Here is a 26570-nt window from a genome sequence, read left to right as displayed (position 1 = left end):
GGGGAAGTGTATTTACCGCACTTCGCGCAGCCTTGTACCCATACTAATTTGTGCTCGCAAAGAAAAATCGCTAAGAAAGCAGAATGTGCCAACCTTTGTGCGTAATTACACCTTATTTTTAAAGCGGCAGAGTCCAAGAGACTGTCTAACAATACTGTGCATGCTCATGAAGGAATTAAAACGTTTACACTGCGCCGAGTTGACAGTCTCTTAGAGTAGATTATTAGGATTAGTGAATACCTTTAATTACGACTTCTGCTGAAGCTTTGTGTGCTGAAACCACAACATAATTATGCACGCTGTTAGTGGTAAAACTCCGAATTCGTTTTTTTACTACCTTGGGTTTCGCAGCAAGTTCTTAAATCTCAGACGCCCGTTAAACTAGTCTATAGTGGTTATGGGGCTCAGCTGTTGACCTTCAGGTCACAGGGCAGAATTCCAGCCGAGTTCGTCGCATTTTCGTATATTCCGAGGTACCACAAGGAACCATAGATGGTGAAATTTTAGGAGTACTGAACTACTGCGTCCACTATAATCAATTGAAGTTCTGGAGCGTTGAAACGTCCGTTGTGTATTTTTGCGCTGGAGTGTGCCATAAGCATTGAAACTCAACAATTACCCGCCATGGTGGTCTAGTGGCTGAGGCCCACAGCTGCTGACCTAGAGGTTGTGGGAACGAATCCCGGTGACATTTTTGATGGAGGTGAAAACTCTTGAGGCCCGTCAGCTTATGTTTAAAGGCACAATAAAGCCCAGGTGGTGAAAATTACCAGCGCTCTCCACTACGGTGTTTCTCATAATAAAATGGTGGTTTTGGGACATTAAACACCAACCAATATTAATATAAAACTCCACAGTGCACGAAATGCCTGTATATTGGTGGTCTTAAAGACGGCCTGGTCGCCACGGCTGAAATTGGAACCTGCGTCTCCGAGCATAGCAGGGACATAAATTACGCGCTCGTTCAATTTAGTAACCCGGTGGCTCCAAACGTCATAACCACGCATTGTGCCCAAGAAAACAATATCATCGGAACGTTTCTGGGATCATTTATTGATCCCGAGGCGTTTGAATATGCAGAGTGGCTTTTGTACCGGAAAGGTCAGGCCGTTTTCAACGAGTCCCCAATCGCAACCGCATTTCGTGCCGGAGCGCATTGAGGTAAGTCCGCATTCCGGCTGGTGCGCATTTTACGGGCACGAGTAATAATGGCTTTGTAATGCGTCCCCTGAAAGAATACGCCCTAAGATAATGAGGACGCGCATGACTGACTGGACGTACCCCTCTGTCACCCAGGATTGTTATTGCGGGCAATGCCGCTACAGGCCGCCAGAGCCGGGCTGTGGCATTGGTTCCCATTGAAATACTTACGCCATGCTGATTGGCGCCATGAAGACGGTAGCCTCAGGCTGTTTGATTCACTCTTTAGAGGAGAACTGGAAATTCGTAGTTGACAACACTTTTTCGTTGAGGTGTAAAAAGAGAACGAAAACTGCTTAACTGGCATTGTCCGTTATGCATGTGCCTGAAGACAGCTCTCAAGTGAAAGCCATCTTAGTCTTCTTCTCCTTATTTCGCTTTTTCTTTCCAGGTGATTGTATCAATCGACTCCATATCCTTAGAAAACTCTCTGTAACTATCATGGTTTCGCAATTGCTCAAGGATGGGAACTATCGCAGCTTCAATTTGTTGACGGGGTTTCGCAGCACTCCTTCCTGCATTAGCCCACGTTTGAGCAAGCGACCGTGTCGTGCGAAGACGTCATTTTCACGTCCTGCTATGTTACTTCTCTGTTAACGATATCTTAATCGACATTTATCATCACTATTTTCCAACCGCCATGCCACACCTCTCGTGCAACTCGTCCTCAAGCTCGAGGTGTGAGCCAGATAAGAACGAGCTCATGGTCCTGGTGTTTTAGACGCCTGCAGCCACCGACGCTCTGCTTCGGCCCTTGAAATAAAGTGGTGACACACGCAAGGCCGGGTCGACCTCCTTCAGGTGTCTCTCTCACGCATCTCGTAACAATCACCGTACACGTGATAAGAGCGTCCTGAATGTTTGCCGTCCACCGACATAAAGACGTATTCGCATGGCAATTGTTTTGTGCATCCCTTTCTACTGAATCGACACCATCGACGAAGATAAGTACAGTAAAATCAACAAACTATGACTCTAGCTAACATAAATAATTGACAATGAGGTAGCTAGATTTTAAAGATAAGCTGGAAATTAAAGTTTCATTTTTTCTTGTTTAGGACAGAAGTACAAATGAAAAACAATCCTTGTTTTATGAGAAATCTAGGGCGTGGGGCTTGATTGTAATACTCAATACCAGTGAAAATCCGAAAGAGGCATAAGTTAACAAGTAGGGTTAGAATTGAAGTGGTGAGGAGGGAACGTCTCTGGAGCCAATGTTTTGACAGGCTGAATTGTCCCTGATAAGTATTTATATGCAAGGTCTGGCTCTGTCGACATTCTGTCATGAAGAATTCTTCTTTACAACCACATTTATTGGAATTTATAAAAAAGGAATACGAAAATGCGCCTCTATTTCCGGCTCACGACCTTTGTCAATCCCAACACAAGCACTAGCAATACATAACACATGAGGTTCCTGCCAGCATACGCCCCGCAACACGTGCGTATAAACACACTTGTCGTGAGTGCCCCACTCTAAAAGAAACCCTGGCACTGCCCGTACCGTCAAGGGAGGGGCGACATAGAAGTGTAAGTGACCATGCCAAGCTAGCCAATGATCATGTCCAGAAAGCTGTAATAACGACACAAGGTTAACGCTATCGCGAATAAACGGAGGTCCTCACTCCCTTGGTAAGTGGCAGCGTACCTGGAAGACCCTGGCGATGTTTGTGTTGTCCTTTGCTGAGCACTCAACCCAGCCGTGCTCCCAGTCTATGCAGACGATCGGCTCGACCATCTGTGACTGGACCTGGCGATGCGATTCGAGGTCAATCTTGTTGCCCACCACGACGATAGGGGGCGCCTTGCGAGCAGCCAGCACGTCGTCGCGCAGCTTGCGCACCAGCTCGAAGGAATCGCGGTCGTCGATCGCGTACACGAGAAGGAAGGCGTCACCTATGATTGAACGGGCACCCAGGAGGGGAAGGGGAACAAAGGAAACAGTTAGCCAATCCAATACTGTCAGAAGTTTCAATTTGAAATGTCCCTCCTGAAGTTCGCTGACAGTGTAGTCCCGGATAGTAGTGTTCAGCGTTTTTTGTATTCTGCCCACATTGGCCCATTGAAATTTGTTTAAAGTTGATAAGACGAGGCTTTGGCTCTCTCAGAAGAGAATGTACTTCGTTCTCACAGATCAAGGTCCTAGGGAACGTCATCAATATTAATGGCCTCATGGTTAATGGTGCACTGAATCCAAGGTGACGACGCCACGAGAAGTTCCGAGCTGAACGCGTGTTCTCACTTATGAATAGCGTGGTGCTCCTAGCATTGTGTAGGAGCATAGGGGGGTGAAAAATGGCACAAGCAGAAAGTTATCTTTGGGTTAGTTGGCTTATGACTCACGAACTTTACCTTGTGCGCGTCCCACTGAGACCCTTGTCGTATAATCAGTAGCCAGTGCAACGTCAAAGTATTGATTTACTATCAAAGAGGGAGTGGGACGCTGACCCCCTCCCTTTTTTAAACATGCCCACGTGTGAATGTAACTTTTTGCTAGCACAAGAAAAATTGTTCTCTCTGTGTACATTTTTTTACCTGGATGCTGCGCACTCACCTGAGTCGATAGCGAGGCGACGCATGGCGGGAAACTCGAAGCTCCCACCGGTGTCGAGAATGTCGAGAGCGACGGTGGCGCCACCGCCAACGTCGTACTCGCCGCGGTGGAACTCCTCGACGGTGGCGCTGTAGTCGTGCAGGAACCTGTCGTGCAGGAAGCGGTGCACGATGGCCGACTTGCCGACGCGAGGACCGCCGAGCACGACCAGCCGGTACTTGTTGGTCGCTGACGCATCGGGGCTCACGCTGGCACTGGAACTGGTCTTTTCGTGCGAACCGGTGACGCTGAGGAAGGAGCCGGTGCCCGCACTGCGACCACGCAGTGACCCGTGGGGGCTCATGCCTGCGCGTGTGAAAGAGCAAGACAGTTCCGAGACCACTCCAGTTCACGACGCAACATCCATTCGAGTCCTTTGAAGTGCCGATAGGATAAAATTTATATTCAGTCATACTGCCATAGCGGTTCGCGGAGGCTAAATAAAAAGAAATATGTAGTTGAGATATGTTTCGCCAGATGGTGCAACCATCCATGCTACTCAGAATTTTTCAATATGGTAAGTTGATTAGTCGAAAAACAAAAACTGTTAGGACACACTATAACACAGGGACGACGCAAGTAAACGATACGCTGCTGGTATGGTGTTGCATCTCAGCGCATGTTTCGACCCTTTTTCTGTGTTTCATGACAATTTGCTGTTCGTTCATCAATCGATATGTGATTTGCTGTTCACTCAACTATACGTACCTTGTTTGGAAGCATATGTAAATAACGGCAGTTCTTGTTTTCAAACAGTTTGTACTTGGCCCCCGTGTCTGTGAGTCAATGTGTTTTTTTCTCCTGCGTTTTTTTCCCCGCAACAGTTTTCTCAGCTAATGAACCAACTAGCTCATCAACAAGCCCTATTAAATCAATTATTTTATTAACTAATCTGGCCGCCAGCTTGCCCTTATTCTAAGTATATGCTCCCACATGATAACTCAGTGTAACTATTGAATGAAGACGATAATGTTTTGCGAAATTGATTGTCTAGACGGCTTTTATCTGATCATTCTGATAACCGGAAGGTTTGTATTGGAAGTAATTGACCGAGAAAAAGCGTTGTGACTGGGCGTTCATTCAAATCAATTTTGTGGGTTCATTGACACACTGAGGCGGAAAACACCAGCGAGATATTCTCATATCACACTTCTGCCACATTTTCAATCATCTCGTATGAACAATATGAATATTGTGTGTTCTCGTATGATGATGCGAGGTAGCTGAATGTGCATCATATGTTTCACATGAGATTTTTCGATGGGGAAGCCGTCTCAACGGCAGTTAATCACACGCTCAAGCATTGTTTCTAAAAAGCGCCACTCTCTAAAATGATCTTGAAAAGCCAATCGGCGGTCTTCGACCAGAGTCGGAGAGCCACAGTTGTAAATGGTGACTTGCAAGAGGGTCTCCACTTACAATAAGCAAACAGTAATGTTTTGAAAAAAGTTTTTTCGCTCTCTTTATTGCTTGAATTAAGCTGACTATCCTGTTAGTGTGTGCTGCCGAACACTAAATTAAAAAAGAAATCTCGTTGAGGGCTTGATCATTATATTCAGATAAGATAAAAAGCGCATTGCTGTTAAAAATAAAAGCTACATTAGCGAACCATAACCATCAAGAACTGACATGTATCTCTAAGAACAACAGTCAATCACAAAAGTATTCTAAAACGATTGTTAGTAATTGTGAAGGGAGATACTAATTGTACATATTCAGCAGGTGTCTGACCTCAGATATAAAAGAGCTACAACGTTACACATAGCCTTCCTTTTAAGCATAGAGTTTCCCAATATACACTCGAGGGAACTCTGGCGCTAGTGTCTATGGGAGCTGCAATTACGTGACGCCCGTTCGCGTCACGTAATGCCGAATTTCATACTTGTGAACCTAGTGAAACGGCCGCGAGTGCACGATGAGCGTAGCATGTAGTCATGTTGTTACATGATGCGCATCTCATGTTTACCATGTTTGCACCCGTCACATACCTTCGTATTCCATTCACGTCATTATCATCATCATCATCAGCCTGACTACGTCCACTACAGGACAAAGGCCTCTCCCATGTTCCGCCAGTTAACCCGGTCCTGTGCTTGCTGCTGCCAATTTATACCCGCAAACTTCTTAATCTCATCTGCCCACCTAATTTTCTGTCTCCCCCTAACTCACTTGCCTTCTCTGGGAATCCAGTCAGTTACCCTTAATGACCAGCGGTTATCCTGTCTACGGGCTACATGCCCGGCCCATGTCCATTTCCTCTTTTTGATTTCAGCTATGATATCCTTAACCCCCGTTTGTTCCCTTATCCACTCTGCTCTCTTCTTGTCTCTTAAGGTTCAATTCACGTACCGTAATACCAAATTTGGTATATGTGACGCTAGCGAGATGGCCGCAAGCGCATCATGAGCGCGGCATGTATTCATGTTGTTAAAATACACGCATATCATGACTTTCATGTTAGGGTGTGTTGCTTGTGTTCGCCATGCAATCATGTCATACCATACCAGTTTTTCAACTTGTCATGTGAACGAAACCACCGCAAGAGCAGCAAGACGATGAAATGTAAAGCATGACATTTATGACATACATTTCATGATTTTCATGTTATGACTGGTCAGATATTCTCGTCATGCAGTCATGTTATGCCATTCCAAGTTTCGTACGGATAGCATTATTCAAACGGCCAGGAGAGCTAAAAGTCGTATGTGGTTAGATAGATAGATAGATAGATAGATAGATAGATAGATAGATAGATAGATAGATAGATAGATAGATAGATAGATAGATAGATAGATAGATAGATAGATAGATAGATAGATATGCTTAAACTCGCCGAAGTTCACTAAGAAATACTTCGCATTTAAAGTAGGCCCAGCGTACCTATAAACAGTAGTTCGACAAAACTGTTCATAAAAGCCGGGCTCTTGTACAAAGAGCAGGAACGACCGTTAAGGAGACTGTGCGCACGTCGCGCTATCCCTTGGTGGCGCTCTCTTACAGAGAGTCATTTATATCTGCCCATCTAATGGAGCTGGACATCTGGAAGCGTATATAGCATTGTTCGCTTGGAATTGTAATAGATCGGTTTCAGTTCTCCGCCGTAAAGCTTTGTTCTGTCCATTGTTCGGGGCGAAGTGTCTCGTTTTCGTTCTTCGAATCCCCAGTGCCCTACAAGGTACAGTCATTTAATTATCCTACAGGCGGGGACACTCGGTTGAAACGCGCCATTTGCGACAAACAGTACGACTATCCGCGACAGCCGGGCTATAATATGCGCTCGGCGTTGCAGAATTCATCTCCACTCAGCAAAGCTTGAATCTCTTAAACATTTATTAAGCTCAAATCAAACGTGCCAGACAAAGAACGTTGTTTCATTGTTATCACGGGGCCTATCAGACCACTTGGGGGAGCAATTTTAATTCAAGCCTGGGTTATCTTCTACTTGGATCGGCATAACGTGTTTAGACCCCGAACAATACGTACGTGTTACAATGCGTCAGCGCGTGGCGTGGAGAGTGGGAGTCACGTTCCTGTAAAGTGAGAACGAGCGTAGCTAAATGTAGATTCACGTCCTCTCCCTCAATGGGAGAGAAAGAAAGCTCCGCGCTGACGCGTTGTGACGCGTAGGTGTGGTTAGGGGCTGAAGTGCGAGGTGCTGAAAAAAATCACAGCATATCCACGGAGTGAATGATGATGAGTGGGGCGAAGCGGGAGTACGTATGTGCGAGCGTCCATTTGCCTGTTTGTCTACCCGTCCGCACCTGCTGAAAGAGTCTAAAACTAGGCGGTCACTGACCACAACGAGCTAGAAGAGACAAACCCACGGCATAAGGAGCTTGGCCTTTCAACTAATTAACAACTTAAAGTACTTGGTACTCTAATATGGGAGAGCATAAAGCCGTCCAGTGTGCCTCACACATTTAGAGGTGTTTAGAAGAAGCTGGTGAACGGTTTAGAGTACTAGTTACTGTACTATGGGAGAGCACCAGGCCGTCCTGTGGGCCAAATTTGGTGTTTAGAAAAAGTGATAACGATTTAGAGCGCTCAATATTCTACTATGGGAGAGCTTGAAGCCGTCCCGTGGACCTCAGACGTCGCAGCAATGTGAAGTCCGCACACTCCACTGTCAATAAACTTTGTGTGTTCAGAAAAAGTGGGTAACGATTCAGAGTACGTTTAGAAAAACTTTATTCTATCATGGGACGCTACAAACCCATGTAACGAGTGTCTGTATAACAAGCACAATAACAAACAAATGACAAAGCACAATTATATTACACTTTTAAAAAAAGTGCCCAAGTCCGTAGGTTGTCCTTAGTCTTTAGTACTAATAACTACATACGCTACATATATACACTATTCACAATATGGGCATGATGGTATATGTACAGAATTTACAAGACTTGGTGAAGACGTTAGGAAATATGTACAACAGCTGTTAATATTCGTAAAGGTTAGATAAGTTACAGCGTTAGAATGAAGGGCATATATACAAAAACTCACACCCATACATGGCATACAGAAACACATAGAAATAGTAAACACATACAGATTACATCTACTAATCAGACATTGACAGGTGACCTGGTTATAGCAACCATGCCAGGTAGAAGACTAATCGAATACGTCCGTCAACTACGGACAAAAAGCGGCATGATCATTGTCGCAGAAATTCTTCCCCAAGGAAGAACAATTCCTCCAACAGAAACGATAAAAGTTCAGAGTATAAGCGTTGAAGAATCGGAAAGAGAGCACGACGACAATAATCTGCCGCAACAGCCTCGCACCTATTACGCCACCAACAAAAAGCCCGCGCAGCTATTAGAAGGCCTGAAAAGCGATAACGACAGCAGTGACCAGATGTCACAAAGCGACTAGCACTTAGGCCACGGAAACTAACGTTAAGAGACTTCCAAAACACCTTTGCAATGACACATTGCTGCAGCATATGCTGGTTACACTCCTGTAACGGGCAGCTAGGACAAGTGGAAGACGGTACCATGCCCCACTTCTCCAGCCTGTCCCGTGTTGGGAATACTCTCCATCCAAGATGCCACATAAAGTCACGGAGGTGGCCAGGCAAAAAAGATGCCGTTATCGCACTTCATAAGAGATGTCTCGATCGTGCTAGACGGGCTGGAGGAACCAGAGGAAGCAGAAAAGCCGCCATTGTATCTACAATGCGGCTTTCGAGAATGTCCACATCGGGACAAACATGCTGTGCGTGTCGATGAAATGCTACTGCCATTAAGTAAAATGCAGGCACGTTAGGTGTTTGTGGTGCAGAATTAAGCCGTGCATCTGGTAGTAAATAACGTATCTTGGTTCCTAAGAAATAGCAGGCAAGATCACGCGTGGGGCGCTTATCATCAAGCGACAAGCGAAGTAAGAATCGTAGGGCAAGCAGCCGGCAGCAAACAGAGACGCATGGGAATGAGAATCCACCACAGTTTCTCGGTTGCCCAAGAGCTGCTTGGCAAACCAGCTCTGTTCCACCCGACCAGAAAAATGAGCCAATGGGGAATTGCAACGACATAGTAATTCGTGATGGGTGCTGACATAAGATATTTACTATGCACTGCCGCAAAACACTGTCTGTGCTAAATACCTTGTTTCGAGCATCGGTAAGTCATACTATTGTGCTTCCCGGACGTGTCGTTTTACATCTTCGACTAGTGAAACGCACAAGGAGGCTGATATGCCGTAGAAAGAATAATCAAGCCGCAGAATGCGAATGGAGTCACTTTTTGTAGACCAAACAAGGGACTTAGGCAGGCGTCTGTGGAACCAATGAATAAATATGGACATTTTGAAAAAAATTAAAGCAGCACCTGAAATCGTGCTATACGCAGTAAAAAGAAGTAGGCTACGGGATAAACAGTGCTCACTCTTCAAATACGCGATATCACCAGAAAATGTGGTTACCGCCATGGTACCACTACCTGGAAGAGGAATGCCTCGAACGTATGGATCAGTGATTACCGATTGTAGAATGGTTTGAGGCTGAGTACAAAAAGTGCAGGGGATAAAGGACACCCATGGGGAACACCAAGGGTATCAGGAAAAGGTGCACTCTCTAAACCATCAAGAAAGAACGTGCTGCGTATATCTCGGTATGCGTTCCTGAAAAGCTCAACGAAGTTTTGGGAGAAGCCAAATGCTGCCATTATGCTAAGTATAAAGCTATGTTCGAGGCGATCGAATGCCTTTTCCTGGTCAAGTGAAACCAAGGGTCCTCGAGCTGATCTTGTTAACATATACGCAACTATATCACGTGTAACAAAGGAGTGACTGAGCATTTCTTTTCCAGGAATAGAGCACGCATGATGATGACCTATTAAGGAGGGCATCAGGCTTTACAAACGCCGAGTGACAATGTTGACAATCAATGTGACAATGGTGACAATCAATAGATAGATAGACAGATAGATAGATAGATAGATAGATAGATAGATAGATAGATAGATAGATAGATAGATAGATAGATAGATAGATAGATAGATAGATAGACTCTAAGTCCGCGAAGATCGCTAAGAAATGCTTCGCATTTATTAATAATTTCAACTCCACTGAAGCGAGATGTCACGAAAAAAAATAACAGTCTAAATTACATGCGCGTTTGAATTTTATTCTTGTAAACACAGAATATCATAATTTTCTGAGCGGGCTATGCTGATAACCTCGGCTTGCTTTACTGGGTTACAAAACCCTTGAACATAAAAAGAAATGATTTTCGCGGTGTCAGCCATATTGAAATACTGTGTTTAGAAAAAGTGGTGATCGATTTAGAGTACTTAGAACTCTACTATGGAGAGCTGGAAGCCGTCCCGCGGACCTCGCCTTGCTTATACTGAAGGGCTGTTCGACGTTACGGACGTGATAGCGTTTAGGTGGTGGGGGTTTACAAAAAGAGGGTAACGATTTAGAGTACAGGGTACTCTACTATGGGAGAGCACTGAGCCGTCCCGGCTTGAGAGCGAACGAGACAGGAATTGTTATGGGACACTACCTAGAAGAATCCCTACTGGTGGTGACACTCCCTAGAAGAATCCCCACAGTTGCACAAGCAGTCTCCCAAGGCTTTGTCAGCATATATAACCTGAGATAGCACCAACTGCAGAACAAAGCGCTGTCCCTAAAATTTTTCTAGGTCTGCTTAATATTCTTTAAGAAAAAATCACCAATTACAAACAATGAAATGGAAATTTCTTGAACATTGCGCTCAAACATCAAGAGGTACAACACAAGGCGCTTCGATTGGCCACAGCCCTTGATAAACAACGAGACCGCATGTTTTTTTCCCTGGTTAATCATATGTAAAAGTGATTCTTGAAAAGAAGAAAGAAGGCACCTAATTTCTGTCTGCCTCTTAGGCGACATGGTGCAGTGCTTCGTAGAAGAAAAGTAAAGGGGAATGAAAGTGGACAAAAAAGATAGAATTGTGTATATCTCTGTGCGATATGCTTAAGCGATGAGGGTATCGAAAATTCACCCCCTTTGGATTATTTCGGTAATCACGTGATGTGCTGAGCCATGCTCCATACGGCTGCGAAAGTTTGCAGCCGTCTGCAGCAGTAGTAGTAGCGGTCCTTGAAGAAAAGATGAGAATCAGGGCATATCCACAAAGTGAATGATGATGAGTGGAGTGAAGCATCCATCAGTCCGTCCGTGCGTCCTTATATCCGCGCGCCCGTCAGTCCATGCGTGCGTCCGTGTGTTCATCCGTTCTTCCGTCTGCCCGTACGTCCATACGTGTGTCCGTCCAAGCGTCCATCCGTCCGTCCATGCGTCACTCTGTCCGTCGACCACCCGTGCGTCTATCAGTCTGTGCGTGCGTTCATGCGTCCATCCGTTCATACGTCCATTCATGCGTCTCTCTGTCCATCGTCCAGCCGTGCGTCCGTCAGTCAGTCCATCCGTGCGTCTGTCTATTTGTCAGTCGATCCGTTTGTCCGTCATGTGTCTGTCTGTCCGTCATGTGTCTGTCTGTCCGTCATGTGTCTGTCTGTCCGTCCATGCATGCGTCTCTTTCCGCCCATCTGTCCGTCCGTGCGTTCGTATGTCTGCCTGTCTCTCTGTCCGGCCGCCTGTGCGTCTGTCTGTTCCTCTGTTTCTACGTCTGTGTGTCCATCCGTCCATCTTTGCGTCCGTCCATCTAGTGAACACTTGAAGTACCACCATCTGGCATCTTTTCTTCATATACTCATCCAGCGACCATTCCAAGGACTAAACGAGAGGTGACTTCCTGCTACTACTAGTATTACGAAGTCTTGGTTTGGAAGACCTTTATTAGGCCCGAGGAACCGGCAGCCGACCGCGGAGATGCACGAACCACGATGTTAATGATACGTGACAACAATGAGGATGCATAAGCAATACATGATAATGATGATAATGTACAGATGAAGAGGATTGGTATACTAAATGCCCACACTGATTCCCCCCACGTGAGAGCGGCCAGCCTGGCCGCGGCAAATCAAAGGGACAAAGAACGTCGCATGAAGGGCTTCATACGGGAGACATGGACGACTTCAGTAGTTCGATAACGGCGATCTGCTGGGGCTACAAGTGGCGTCACGCGATAATTTACTGGTGAAGTTTCTTCAAGAACTGTGTACGGCCCGATAAATCATGGCTGGAACTTGTCGCACAAACCAGGTGTGCGAATAGGCGTCAAAAGGAGCACTTCGTCTCCAGGTTGAAAGGATACAGCACGCTGCGATTCATCATAAACCAGCTTTCTGTCTTGCTGTCGGGCTTCAGTGTTTATACGAGCACGTTGGCGGCTCTCTACGAGCCGCAAAACGTATTCCTCTGAAGAGGATGCAGACGAATCCGCATGGCAGGTAAAGAAGGAGACGTCCAGCAAAGAAGTAGGGGAGCGTCCATAAACTAGGTAAAATGGTGAGAAGCCGGTTGTCCGCTGAATAGCCGTATTGTAGGCGAAAGTGACGAATGGTAGAACTACATCCCAGTTCTTGTGGTCTGGTTGAATGTAGGCGGCGATCATGTCAGCAAGAGTGCGGTGGAATCGCTCAGTGAGGCCGTTAGTTTGGAGATGATAACTAGAGGCAGTCTTGTGAGTTGTGCCAGAGGCGCGAAGAAGTTTGTTCACTAGTTGTGAAAGGAAGGCCCTTTCACGGTCGCTGAGCAATACACGTGGAGCACCATGACGCAGTATAATGGCTCAAAGGATGAAGTCGGCAATTTCAGAAGCTGAACCGGTAGTGACAGATGCCGTCTCGGCGTAGCGCGTCAAATGGTCAACGGCTGTTACTATCCATCGGTTTCCAGCAGCACTGACTGGAAGGGGGCCATAAAGATCGATGCCTACAACTTCGAATGGTGTGGCTGGGCATGGAAGAGGCTGTAGTGTACCGGCTGGAGCAGATGTGGGTAGTTTTCTACTTTGGCAGGTAGTGCGGGACCCAACGTACCGAGCTACACTAGTGGTAATACCTGGCCAATAAAACCAACTTCGAAGGCGATCATAGGTTTTGTGGTAACCAAGGTGACCAGCCGTCGGATGGTCATGAAGTGCTCTGAGGACTTCGGACCGAAGCGATCGGGGTAGAACGGGAACCCAGCCCTGACCGTCAGGATGGTAAATTTTGCGGTACAGCACCGAGTTGTCCAGCTTAAACTGCGAGAGTTGGCGACGGAGCCTCGCATTAGGTGGACGGGAACTGCCAGTGAGGTAGCCTATAATAGGTCGACAGTATGGGTCAGCCAGCTGTCGAGAAGAAAAATCGTGCGGGTCGTCCGAAGGCAGCTGGTCCATAGAGGCGAGAGAGGAAACCGCCGTAGACGTGGACTCCGAGGGCGTGTTGTGCGAATTGATTGCGGAAACCCCGAGTGGAGTCGCTGGTAGTGGGCAGCGAGAAAGAGCGTCGGCGTCACAATGTTTCCTGCCACACTTGTATACGATGGCAAAATCATACTCTTGTAGGCGTAGAATCCAGCGGCCGAGGCGTCCCGACAAGTTCTTGAGTGTCGAAAGCCAACATAGAGCGTGGTGGTCGGTCACAATTGTGAAATGGCGGCCGTGAAGATAGGGACGAAATTTCTACACTGACCAAACGACGGCGAGGCACTCCTTCTCGGTGATCGTGTAGTTCCTCTCAGCTGCGGAGAGGACGCGGCTGGCGTACGCAACGACTCGCTCTCGCGAAGAGTTGTCGCGCTGGAGGAGAACGGCTCCTAAACCGTGGCCGCTAGCGTCCGTATGGAGGAAGGTCGGTGCACCATCGTGAAAATGAGAAAGTACAGGATCGGTCGTGAGGGCACTCTTCAACCTGTCGAAAGCTGATTCACATTCCTGAGACCACTGAAAGGGCGTACCAGAAGCAAGTAGCTTATGGAGTGGTGTGGCTATGGAGGCAAAGTTTTGTATGAATCGCCGAAAGTAAGAGGCGAGACCAAGGAAACTTCGCAAATCTTTCGGCTTCTGAGGGCGAGGGAAGCGAAGCACTGCAGCAGTTTTCTCAGGGTCTGGACGAATTCCGTCCTTGCTCACAACATGACCAAGGACCTTGATAGATCTGCTGGCGAAATGGCACTTGTTGGTGTTAATTTGAAGACCAGCGCCCGCAAGGCAAGTCAGGACCTCGTCCAAGCGTTGCAGATGTTGAGAAAACGTCGACGAAAAGACAACAATGTCATCGAGGTAACATAGGCAAGTCTTGCATTTGAGGCCACGCAGCACGGTGTCAATCAAGCGCTCAAAAGTTGCGGGCGCATTGCATAGACCAAATGGCATAACATTAAATTCGTATAGGCCGTCCGGGGTTTCAAACGCCGTTTTTTCTTTGTCATCTTCGTGCATGGGGATTTGCCAATAGCCGGAACGCAAGTCGAGGCTTGAAAAGAATTCAGCACCTTGTAAGGAATCGAGGGCGTCGTCGATACGTGGCATGGGGTATACGTCCTTCCTAGTGATCTTATTGAGTGCTCGGTAATCGACGCAAAATCATACGAAACCGTCTTTTTTACGCACCAGAACCACTGGAGACGACCAAGAACTGATTGAGGGTCGGATTATCTCCCGTTGCAGCATATCACCTACGTTTTCCTCACTGATTTTCCGTTCGGCTAGGGAGACGCGGTAAGGACGACGATGCACAATGGATGTTCCGTCGGTCTGAATACGATGTGCTGTAGCAGTTGTCTGACCCAGGCTGGATGAATGAATGTCAAAAGAGTTTGCATGCTTTTGCAACAAATCAAGCAGCTGCTGCTTCTGTGAGTCTGTCAAGTCCTTGTTGATGGCTGCTGTAAAGGCCGAGGAAGCACTATGATCTCCAAGATGGCCTTTAGGAGAGGCAGGGGTAAGAGGCACGACGCACACAGGCTCCAGATCGGCAACGCAGGCGACAGTAGTGCCCCGCGGCAGTAAAATTTTATCTGGTTTGGTGTTCGTAGCAGCGAGGACAGCTAATCTATTGTTGAAGCGAGCCACACCTGATGCGAGAGCTATGCCTTTATTGAGGCAACGGGGCGATGGAGTGACCAAAATGTCACCAGAGTCAACGTCGTTGGACAAAACAGTGACTAATTGATGTTCATTTGGGGGTAACTCGATGTCTACAGCAGCGACGAGTTGAAGTGGCCTGTAGGTCTCGTCACTAAGCAAGTGGTCTGTGTCAGTAAGATGGACGACACGTTGTGCACAACAAATAGCCGCGGAAGCAGATGAAAGAAAGTTCCAGCCTAAAATGAGTTCGTGGGAGCACGGGGATAGCACAGCGAATTGTATATAATGAAGAATGTCGTCTATTAGCACACGGGCAGTAGAGAGCGGAAGGGCGAATCATTGTTCCCTGGGCTGTAACCAGTGTTGGTCCATCATAAGGCGTCGTGACTTTTCGAAGACGGGTACACAAATCAGCACGAATAATAGAAAACCCAGCCCCAGTGTCCACCAAAGCATCAACGTCCACTCCCTCAACTGAGACTGCAATCATATTGTAAGGGCGCGCTGGAGGAATTGGAGTATTGTGTTGGAATGCAGTTTGTCCTCCAAAAACTGCATCGCTTAGTTTTCCGGACGCCGATCAGAAGCGAGGGAAGCAGGCTGAAGAGGAAAAGAGGAGCGACAGTAGGGCGATGGTGAACGGCGTCTGGTTGATGGATGACTACTGCGCAGTTCACCGGATGCTGGCGGAGATGGAGACCGACGCGGCGGTGACGAATAACGACGGGCCTGGTACAAGGCTCCTGCGGTATAGTCTCGTTCGCGTACGTCGTACCCTCGGCGCTCATCTTGCTGGCGCTTGCGGCAAAAGCGTGAAATGTGACCACGATAGCCATAATAATAGCACGTAGGGCGAGTCGATCGATAAGAAGGGTAGTAGGTTGTGTTAGATGCACCGGGAGAGAGAGCAGTGAGAGGGACAAATGATGGCTCAGGCGGTGGTGATGGAAAGCTCGTGGGAAAGCTTCTGGGAGGTGTGGCAGCAACCGACGCGTACGTTGGTGGCGGCGGCGTCAAGCTGACGGTGCCTGATGGTGCGGCGACGGCATGCGAGAACGATGGGAGAGTACGAGCGATAGTGGGCTGCAGGTGGGCCATGTGGGTCATGGACGTGAGCTCCTCCCTGATGACATCCCGCAATGACGTTGAAGAAGACTGCATGGGACACACTGAAGGTAGTGTGAATCCCATTGATTCTAATTCTTCGCGTATAATGACCCTTATCGTGTCTCGTAGGTTTAGATCTGCCGTAATACGGGCCGCGTCACTGTCCGGTTGTAGGCGCATAGACTCGAGTTCTTCGAGGCGCTGACAGGTTGTCGCAACGTCAGCAACAGTAGCTGGATTCTGGATTGCAAGGGCATTGAATGCGACGGGTGCAATCCTCTTAAGAAGCTGGCGTACCTTGTCTGACTCTGTCATTGGGGTTTCAACCCGGCGGCAAAGTGAAAGGACATCCTCGATGTAGGATGTATACGACTCGCCGATGTGCTGTTTCCGAGCCGCGAGAGCTTTCTTTGCGAGAGCCGAACGAACAGTCGGTGTGCCAAAGACATGCCGAAGCTGATCTTTGAAGGCGGACCAGTCGGGGATGTCGATGTAGTGGTTGAGGAACCACGTCTTCGCGACACCCGTGAGGTAGAATGACACGTAAGCGAGTTTGTAGGTGTTATCCCACCGGTTAGCAGCGCCGACACGTTCGAAATCGTCCAGCCATTCCTCCACATCTTCCCCGCACATACCGGCGAAGGGATGGGGCTCACGCTGGGGGCTGTTAATGACGTGAAAAGGCGTGGCACGCGGTGGCGGAGTGGGAACGGTTGCACCACCGACCTCTTCTTGGTGCGACATATTTCCGGACACCTGGCCCAAGCGGCGACCTGAACGTAGCTCCAGGGGGTAGAGTGGTCGAGAGGATGACGAGGGATCTAAGAGCACGCTCCACCACGTATGAAGTCTTGGTTTGGAAGACCTTTATTAGGCCCGAGGAACCGGCAGCCGACAGAGGAGATGCACGAACCAAGATGATGATGATACGTGACAACGATGAGGATGCATAAGCAATACATAATAATGATGATAATGTACAGATGAAGAAAATCGGTATACTAAATGCCCACAGTATCACTACTACTACTACTACTACTACTACTACTACTACTACTACTACTACTACTACTACTACATATCAAGGTGGTCTCACGACCCACGGCATAAGAAGCCCCCAGCTTATTATGCTTCTTATTCATAGTGACCGTCCATGCGTCCATCCATTCGTTCGTGCATGCTTCTGTTCGTGCGTCCGTTCCTGCGTTCGTTCATGCATCCGCCCCTGCGTCCGTTCATGCGTCTATCCATGCATCTGTCTGTGTGTCCCTTCGTCCATCTATTCAACACTCCAAGAACCACCATCTCGCATCTTTTCATCATATATTCCGCATATGCACCGCCATCCAGCGGACATTTTAAGGACTAAACGAGAGGTGGCACGCGCAAGCTTTCTTACGGCTTGCGCTTGGGGTCCACTTCCCACCTTTAACCACCTCGAGTTCATGGTATATACTAGTTCACTGTATTCATGGCACTACGGACGAACGCTCGCTCAACCTTTCTTAAACTAAGGAGGTTACGCCCAGCGAGTTTAACGGAGCAACCTTTTCCTGTCAGATAGTGCTCAATGTACATGCCAATGGCTGCTAATGGGAAATGAGAGACAGGTGAATTCGGCTTTTACTTTCTTACGGCTTGCGCTTCGTATCTACTTCCCACCTTTAACCACCTCGAGTTCATCATTCACGGTATATACTAGTTCATTGTATTCATGGCACTGCGGCTCAACGCTCGCTAAACCTTTCTAAAACTAAGGAAGTTACACTCAGTGAGTACAACGTAGCAACCATTTTTTCTCGAATAGTGCTCAACGTACAGGTTAATGGCTGCTAATGGGGATCGCAGCGTGCGTTTTAACTAAAAGCCGAATGCTTCTGTCTCTCGTTCTTCATTAGCAGCCATTGGCATGTACATTGAGCATTCTATTTATTGCTTTTAAGTCGGCTTTTAACATTTCTACTTCTACAAACTTTTCCTACTAAAACATGCTAATGACTGCTGATGGGGAATGGGAGACAGGAGCATTCGGCTTTTAGTTAACGCGCACACCGCGAACTTTTCGTTGTTCAACAAAGCACAGGAAAAATCTCCCAACGGCACCACCTTGCAGGTCAAAATGTAACACTTGTTACACACTACGACTACGACTATGAGGGGCGAACGGAGGCCGCTTTAAGAAGCTTCGCCCCTAAAACATTTGCTACTTGTAAACACAGAATATAACAATGTCTTGCGCGGGCTACGCTGATAACCTCTACTTGCTTTACTGGGTTATGAAACCATTGAACATTTTAAGAAATGATTGTTAGGGTGTCCGCCCTTTTGAAATACGCTGTTTAGAAAAATGGTGAACGAGTTAGAGTACTTAGTACTCTACTATGGGAAAGCTGGAAGCCGTGCCGCGGACCTCTTCTCGCTTATAGCGAGGGTCTGTGTGTTTAGAAAAAGGGGTTAACAAATAAGAGTACTTAGTACTCTACTATGGGAGAGCTGAAAGCCGTCCCGTGGATGGCGGAACAAGAGCGTGATGCCAACAGACGTAGTGAGGGTCTGGGGGGGGGGGGGGGGGTTAGAAAAAGTGGGTAACGTCTGTTCGGCGTTGAGGACGAGAAAACGCTTAGAAGTCAGATGTCGTTCATTTTACTGGTGGTGACACTACCTCGAAGATTCCCGACAGTTGCACAAGGATTTTTTAAAGTTTTGTCAGCATATATAGCCTGAGATAGCACCCACTGCAGAACTAAGCGCTGCCCCTGAAATTGTTCCATGTCTGCCTAATACTCTTTAGGAAAAATCACCAATTACAAACAAAGAAATGCCAATTTCTTGAACATTGCGCTCAAAAATCAAGAGGTATAACACAAGGCACTTCGATAGGTCAAAGCCTTGATAAACACAGAGACCGCATGTTTGTTTCCGTGGTTAATTATATGTGGGAGTGATTCTTGAAAAGAAGAAAGAAGGCATCTTATTTCTGTCTGCCTCTTAGGCGACATGGTGCACTGCTTTGTAGGGGAAAAGAAAAGGGGAATGAAAGTGGACAGAAGAGATAGAATTGTGTATATCTCTGTGCCATATGCTTAAGCGATGAGGGTATCGAAAATTTGCCTCCTTTGCATTCTTTCGGTAATCACCTGATGTACTAAGCGTGCTCCCTACGGCTGCGAAAGTGGCGTCTGCTGCAGTAGTAGTAGCGGTCCTTGAAGAAAAGACGAATATCACGGCTTATTCACAAAGTGAATGATGATGAGCGCAGTGAAGCATCCATCAGTCCATCCGTGCGTCCTTCCATCCGTGTGCCCGTCAGTCCATGCGTGCGTCCATGCGTTCTTCCGTTCGTTCATCCGTCCGTGCGTCCATACGTGTGTCCGCCCAAGCGTCCATCCGTTCGTCCGTTCGTCCATGCGTCTCCCTGTCCGTCGTCCACCCGTGCGTCCATCAGTCCATGCGTGCGTCCTTGCGTCCATCCATTCGTTCATGCGTCCATGCGTCTTTCTGTCCATCGTCCAGCCATGCGTCCGTCAGTCAGTCCGTCCATGCGTCTGTCTGTTTGTCTGTCGGTTGGTTCGTCCGTCGTATCTGTCTGCCTGTATATCTGTCTGTCCATCCGTGCGTTCGTTTGTCTGCCTGTCTCTCCCTCCGGCCACCTGTGTGTCTGCCTGTCCTTCTGTCTTTACGTCTGTTTGTCTATTAGTCCATCTGTGCGTCCGTGCATCTAGTGAACACTGGAAGTACCACCATCTCGCATCTTTTCTTCATATACTCATGCAGCGACCATTTCAAGGACTAAACGAAAGGTGGCTACCTGCTACTACTAGTATCACTACTACTACTACTACTGCTACTACTACTACTATACTACTACGTAACAAGGCGGACGCACGACCCGTGGTATACAGCGCTTGCCCCCCCCCCCCCCAAACACAACCTACGTGAGAATCAATATCTCTACGTGTACACGTATCTCTACACTCTAAAGAAAGAAATAGTCCTTTAGGACTTTGCTACCACTTATATACATCTCACGCATGTTTCTCTGTAAAAAAATGGTAGCATATCCACGGAGTGAATGATGGAGAGTGGGGTGAACCATCTGTCCGTCTATTCGTTCTTGTTTTTGTCCATCCATGCGTGCGTCTGTGCGGCTGCCCGTGCGTCCGTCCGCCCGTCCGTACGTGTGTCTGTTCGTGCGTCCGTACGTCCATCTGTGCGTTCGTCCCTGCGTTCGTCCATGCATCCGCTCCTGCGTCCGTCCATGCGTCCATCCGTCCGTGTAGCCATTCGTACGTCCGTCCATGCATCTGTCTATGTGTCCGTTCGTCCACCTATTCAACAGTTCCAGTACCACGATCTCGCATCTTTTCATCATATATTACTCATATAGAAGCACCGCCATACAGCGGACATTCCAAGGGCTGAACGAGAGGAGACACACACACACTTTCTTACGGCTTGCACTTCGTGTCTACTTCCCACCTTTCACCAGCTCGAGTTCATGGTATATACTAGTTCACTGTATTCATGGCACTGCGGCCCAACGCTCGCTGAATCTTTCTAAAACCAAAGAGGTTACGCCAAGCGAGTATAACGTAGCTTCTTGTCAGATAGTGCTCAATGTACATGCCAGTGGCTGCTAAGGAGGAATGAGAGACAGGAGAATTCGGCTTTTAATTAACGTGCACCCTGAGAATTTTTATTGTTCAACAACGCACAGAAGACATCTCCCACCGGCACCACCTTGGAGGTCAAAATGTAAGACTGGTTACACACTACTACTACGACTACAAGGGACGAACGGGAGCTGCTATATGAAGCTTCACCCCTAAAAGGCACGTTTGATTTCTGTACTATAGTACAGAAATCAAATCAAATCAATCGAATCAAATCGAATCAATCAATCAGAAAGCCGTCCCGTGTATACACGGGACGGCTTTCTGCTCTCCCATAGTTGAGTACATCGTACTCTAAATCGTTAACAACTTTTTATAAACACACAAAAGACACGTTAACTTCCTTACGGAGGGTCGTGCGTCCCGCAATATATGTGTTTAATGAAAAACGGGTTCAGAATTTTACTATGATGTAGTTGACCATCAGAAATTTGAACATCATGCTCATACTCTGAGAAAAAAGAAAAAGAACCCTTTGACTGCAACTTGGTCACAACTTGGTCACAAAAGTCTATGCGTGCCGTAGTGATATAAAAGTTACGCAATTGAGGTGCTCACTTGAATGTCGTGGGTTCGTTTACGGTCACGGCAGTCGCAATTCGACGCAGGCGAGATGCTAGTGGCTAGAGAATTTCGAAGAGAAACATCATTTTGATGCTCCTCATACACAATGCCCTGTGGGGCCTGCAAGATATTTTGAATACATAAATAAGTACTGTAGGATCTCAATGCAAATTACAGAGCACCAGTTGGTCGATCTTTCCGGAGCCCTTCCCTACAGCGGATATCCTATTAATACGATTAGTTTGGGACTTCAGACACCTGATATTATCATTAAAGGGATCCTGAAACACTTTTTCAAGTAACCACGAAATGGATTCACTAAGAGAACTTATTGCTTCACGAAGTAAACGCCACAGAGATTCAAAGGATCAGTCCAGTACGAGCGGAGTTGCATATTTCTTGCCGCTAGGGGTCGAACAAGGCAGATGTGCCTTGCATGGGCTCCACCTTCAACAAGCTCTGTGAGTGTTCTGTACCCGTTTTGTACGTGAACCTCAGTGCTGAAGTGGACAGTTTCATCGGCGGTACTACCTGTGAGTGTTTGAGCTTCGACGGATCTCTACTCTTTTTTAATTGGCCTTGCTAAGTGAATAGCGGGTGCCGGCCCCGCTAACCCTAAAGTGGGCAGTGTTGACGAGAGGAACGGGCATTCCGCCGCAGTCCACTGCCACCATGATGTACACAGTCACTGGCACAGAGCTTCAGCCCTCTGCGTTTAATCCAAATGAGTCGAAAGAAGTACTCAATGCACGACAGAAGCACCATACACCGAAATACAAGACCAACGCGCTTTCCCAAGAGGAAAACGCCAGCGTTGCTGCCCAGCCACAACTCGTCCACCAAGACTCCGGCAAGACGTCAGCGGAGAAAACAGGCACCAAAGCGTTCGCGGCACGCTTCAGACGTGGCCCGATACCACTGTTACCGACCGATTATTTCAAAGTTGTTTATCGCCCAAACGCTGGCATCAACGTGACAGCGTTCACAGAGCAAGAATTGCGGGCCGCATTGCTGGACAGTAGCAGCCTTGGGGAGTCCAGCACCAAAGGTGACCTCACACGCACCAGTCTGGTCAAGAATGTATCACTATGTCCACTGTGTGCCATGAGAGAGCGGCCATGTATGCAAAGATAAGGCAGATCACTCTCCGCGGCAAGGCAATTGCAGTCAACGCCTGCATCGCACCCCCGGATCGAGCCATCCAAGGTATTATTTATCCAGTTTATAATAGAGAATCGCTTCAGGAGATCCTGCAGGTACTACGGAGATCTAATCCGCTGCTCCCCATTGTGAAGGCTCGGGATATGGGCTGTACATCGAAGTCAGTGCTGATCCACTTCATGTCCGACACCCTTCCAGAGTCGGTAAATTTTTCGGCTTAGTCTTTGGAGACTACTCCTTCAGGCCCAAAGTAGAGGGTTGTACAAAATGCCGATAAACGGGGCGTCAAAGAGACCAACCGTGAACATATTTACTGCGCAACACCGGAAAACACAGGACAGGAAAGGAGCAAAAGAGAAAGAAAAAAAAACTATTTACAGCACCATCTTTTCTTTCTCTTTTTCTCGTTTCCTGTCCTGTGCTTTCTGGTGTTGCACTGTAAATAAGTTCACGATGAATGCTAACCAACTGGCCCACCTTACCGTCTTACTGCATCGAAGAGACGTCTGCCGAGAACCTATTCACTCCCATTGCCTCGACTGCGCACAGCAACACCCGGCCGACCAGCAGTGCTCCCCCACTTGCCTGTGGTGGAGCTCACAAGAGCTCACAAGGTGACAGACTTTGCCGCCGTCGATACCAGCGTGGCAAGACCCAGTGGGGAAGAAATCTCTCACCACACCACCCTAGGAGACGCCGGACATTCACTTCGACCAGACTTCATTTCCTCTGTTGAATGCGGCAACCGATGGACAAACCAGAAGTAGGAGCCTGAAAGAGAACACACCCCAAGTGGCGCAAACGGTGAACCAAGACCCACAAAAGGTTAGCTGTGTAAGTGGCGTCCCCCGTGGCTCCAGAAGTCGCTCAGATTCCAGAGGTCTCTACTATCAGTCCACTATAGATCATCTCACCAAAGAAGATCAGGACCTGAAAGAACAAATCTCATTATTCCTCGAACGTTTAAATGCTCTCACACACACCAAATTTGCCAACCCCATTAAGTGCCAAGAACCAGTAGTAATTCGTGACTCTCTTCCCGCTGACGCAGGCGATCATTCAGACCCAAATCAATCCCTAGCTAATGACCATCCACTCGAGAAAAAGCGTCCTTTAGAAATCACGTACGATGAGTCCGACGCATCAGCTCAAGCTCTTGAGGAGGGTAATAATAAAGTAGAACAAAGAGTAGATCTCGGATTCACACAAATCGCGGAACAGTTTGCTCGTCGGGAACAGGTTATTACAGACCTAACGACTAAACTTCTCGCCCACGAGCCTTCTTCATTAACTTCTCCCACCTACTGATGCCTTGACGTCCCTCCGATAAACCCTCATTCCCTCAATCATTCAGAATTAGGTAATAGAATGGTAGAGGCCTGCAGCGCAAAAACGATAACTTATTCCTCCACCTGCAGCAGGCGACGCCATCCAGATCTCATCGCCATACAGGAACCAAACAAACAATGCAATTTAACAGGCTATCACGCTATACAGCCGCAAACTTCTCCCACTCTACGGGTAACACTTATGTTCATCGTAACATTGCACATGTTACCCATGATCTCTCCGATATATATTCTGACTGCTTCTTCCTTGAGCTCCAGCGACGTAATTCTCAATTTTCTACTTTATTGATATAATTTATTTATATACAGCCACCCTCCCCCCAAAAAAGCAGCTACCCCCCCCCCCCCCCCCAAAAAAAAAGCAGCTGACCTGTTGCACGCGCTCGCATGAGCTCTCTCTATCGCAAGCGCCATGCCTATAGTCATAGTAGGAGATTTTAATGCCACACATGTTGAACGGAGATATAGGGCATTTTTCGTTAAACGACGACAACTCTGCAACTTCATAAAGTAACACCAGCTGTTCCTTGCGACGGATACCACGCAAGCTACCCGAATAGGAAACAGTGTTAGCAGGGACACGTGCCCAGATTTAACGCTTGTTAAGAACATCACTCAGCTACCACGGGAGAACACTGGCCTCACCCTAGGCAGTGATCACTATATAATTGACGTCAAGTTCAGGGCGGTATTCTTAGACAGCGGAACCAACTCAAAGCTATTCTAGACTGGGATCAATTTAGAAAACTTCGCGCACTGAAACAGGCAATCTCCATTTCACACTACAATACACGGGCCGCAGAGCTACGAAAAGATGTGGAATTAGCGACCAAACAAGCACCAACTGAGCACGCAAACGAGCTGTTGGATAGTCGTTTGATGCACTTAGGAAGGCTTACCAGAGTATAGAAAGGCGCAGGCTTAGGTAAAAGCGCAGCCGCACACTGCAGCGCTGCATGTAGATGACTCGCGACCTCATCACAGAGCACGCCAATAATCTTGCCTCTCAACAATGGACGCAGTTTTGTAATCATCCCGATGGAAGCCTTCACTTTTAGAAAACCTGGTCTTTTCTACGTAACTTATTAGAAGCATCAAAATCGAAGGTTGAAACTGGCAAACTTATAACGCGACTAATCCACCTAACGAAGAAGCACGGACAGGACATAGTGCAAACCCTAATTCAGACCTACTTTCCGCAGCATGCGACCGAGTCTATGTTGGAGTATGGGGGCCTTCACAACCAAGATTTAGACCATCCCATAACGGAGGCAGAGGTTTGCGCTGCATTACATTAGCTGCGCACAACTTCAGCTCCAAGACCTGACCACGTCACCAATAGATCGCTACGCAACTTAGACTCAGGCACAGTTAAGGTTCTCACTGAGTATTTTAACCAGCGCTGGGAACAAGGCACATTGCCTCCCCAGTGGAAACATGCCAAGGTGACATTCATCACAAAGCCAGACAGACCGCTCGACCTAGCTAACCTGTGCCCTATATCCCTCACTTCGTGTGCAGACAAGCCTATGGAGCACGTTATCCTCAATTGCTTTAACAGATTCATGGAGACAAATGACCTCTTCCCTCCCACTATGTTTGGATTCAGGGCAAGGCTCTCCACTGAAGATGTGATGCTTCTGCTCAAAGAGGAGATACTGAATCGCAACTTCTCACATGTTAAAAAAAGCAATATTAACACTTGACTTGAGTAAAGCACTCGACAATATCCGACATGCGGCTATTTTAAAGAACCTCAGTGCAGTCAACGTGGGTTCCCGCATCTACAAATATGTTGCGGCCTTTTTAGCGAACAGAACCGTCCAGATACACCTAAGATCAGTTAAATCTCCGACCTTCACGCCAGAGGACTAAAATCATGCCTTTCAGATTTTCGTCAGTTTGTGTTTACGAACGTGTTTCCAATCATCGTCATTTGTGAACCAATTTGTCGAAACCAATAAGACTATCGGGGTACAAAGCTGTCATGTCTCCAACGTACGGTGCGTGCTGCAAAATCATCGCCTTTGTTCGTCGTGAACTGACTTACGTTGTGCAACCAATTGCACCTCACGATTACAATCAGTATGTCTGCATCACTGTGAAAAAGAACAAACTCACGTTTACTCTCATAAGCGTTTATATATCACCGTCGTATAATCTCGATTCCAGGAGATTAGCGGCTATTTTGAGAGTGTGTCTTGCACCATGGGTCCTCATAGGTGATTTCAATGCGCACAATCACGCATAGGGAAGTACGCGAACTAATGCAAGAGGACGCATGTTAGCAAACATCGCCTACAACTATGGCCTTACTCTCCTGAACGACGGCAGCCCCACTTTTCTTCGAGGGGTGACATACGGCAGCTGTCTCGACCTTGCCTTTGTCTCCAACTCCCTCGCGAGATACGTCAAGTGGTTTCCAGATGTTGAGACACGAGGAAGTGATC

General features: G+C 47.5%; 1 protein-coding gene across 1 annotated transcript in view; it reads right to left on the bottom strand.

Moving 5' to 3' along the window:
* The window catches only part of LOC142767441 (uncharacterized), a 226054-nt gene that overhangs the window by 13142 nt on the left and 186342 nt on the right, over nt 1–26570 (bottom strand). Inside the window, exons 3-4 of the mRNA XM_075869109.1 lie at nt 3755–4099; nt 2849–3096 (exon numbers count right to left, since the gene is read on the bottom strand). Coding sequence (XP_075725224.1) covers nt 2849–3096; nt 3755–4099 — 593 coding nt within the window. The remainder of the gene's footprint in view (nt 1–2848; nt 3097–3754; nt 4100–26570) is intronic.

The sequence above is a fragment of the Rhipicephalus microplus genome, chromosome 7 (genome assembly GCF_043290135.1).
Source record: "Rhipicephalus microplus isolate Deutch F79 chromosome 7, USDA_Rmic, whole genome shotgun sequence".
NCBI lineage: Eukaryota > Metazoa > Arthropoda > Arachnida > Ixodida > Ixodidae > Rhipicephalus > Rhipicephalus microplus.
The sequence above is the reverse complement of the archived record's forward strand: the minus strand, read 5'-3'. Positions and strand labels throughout refer to the sequence as shown.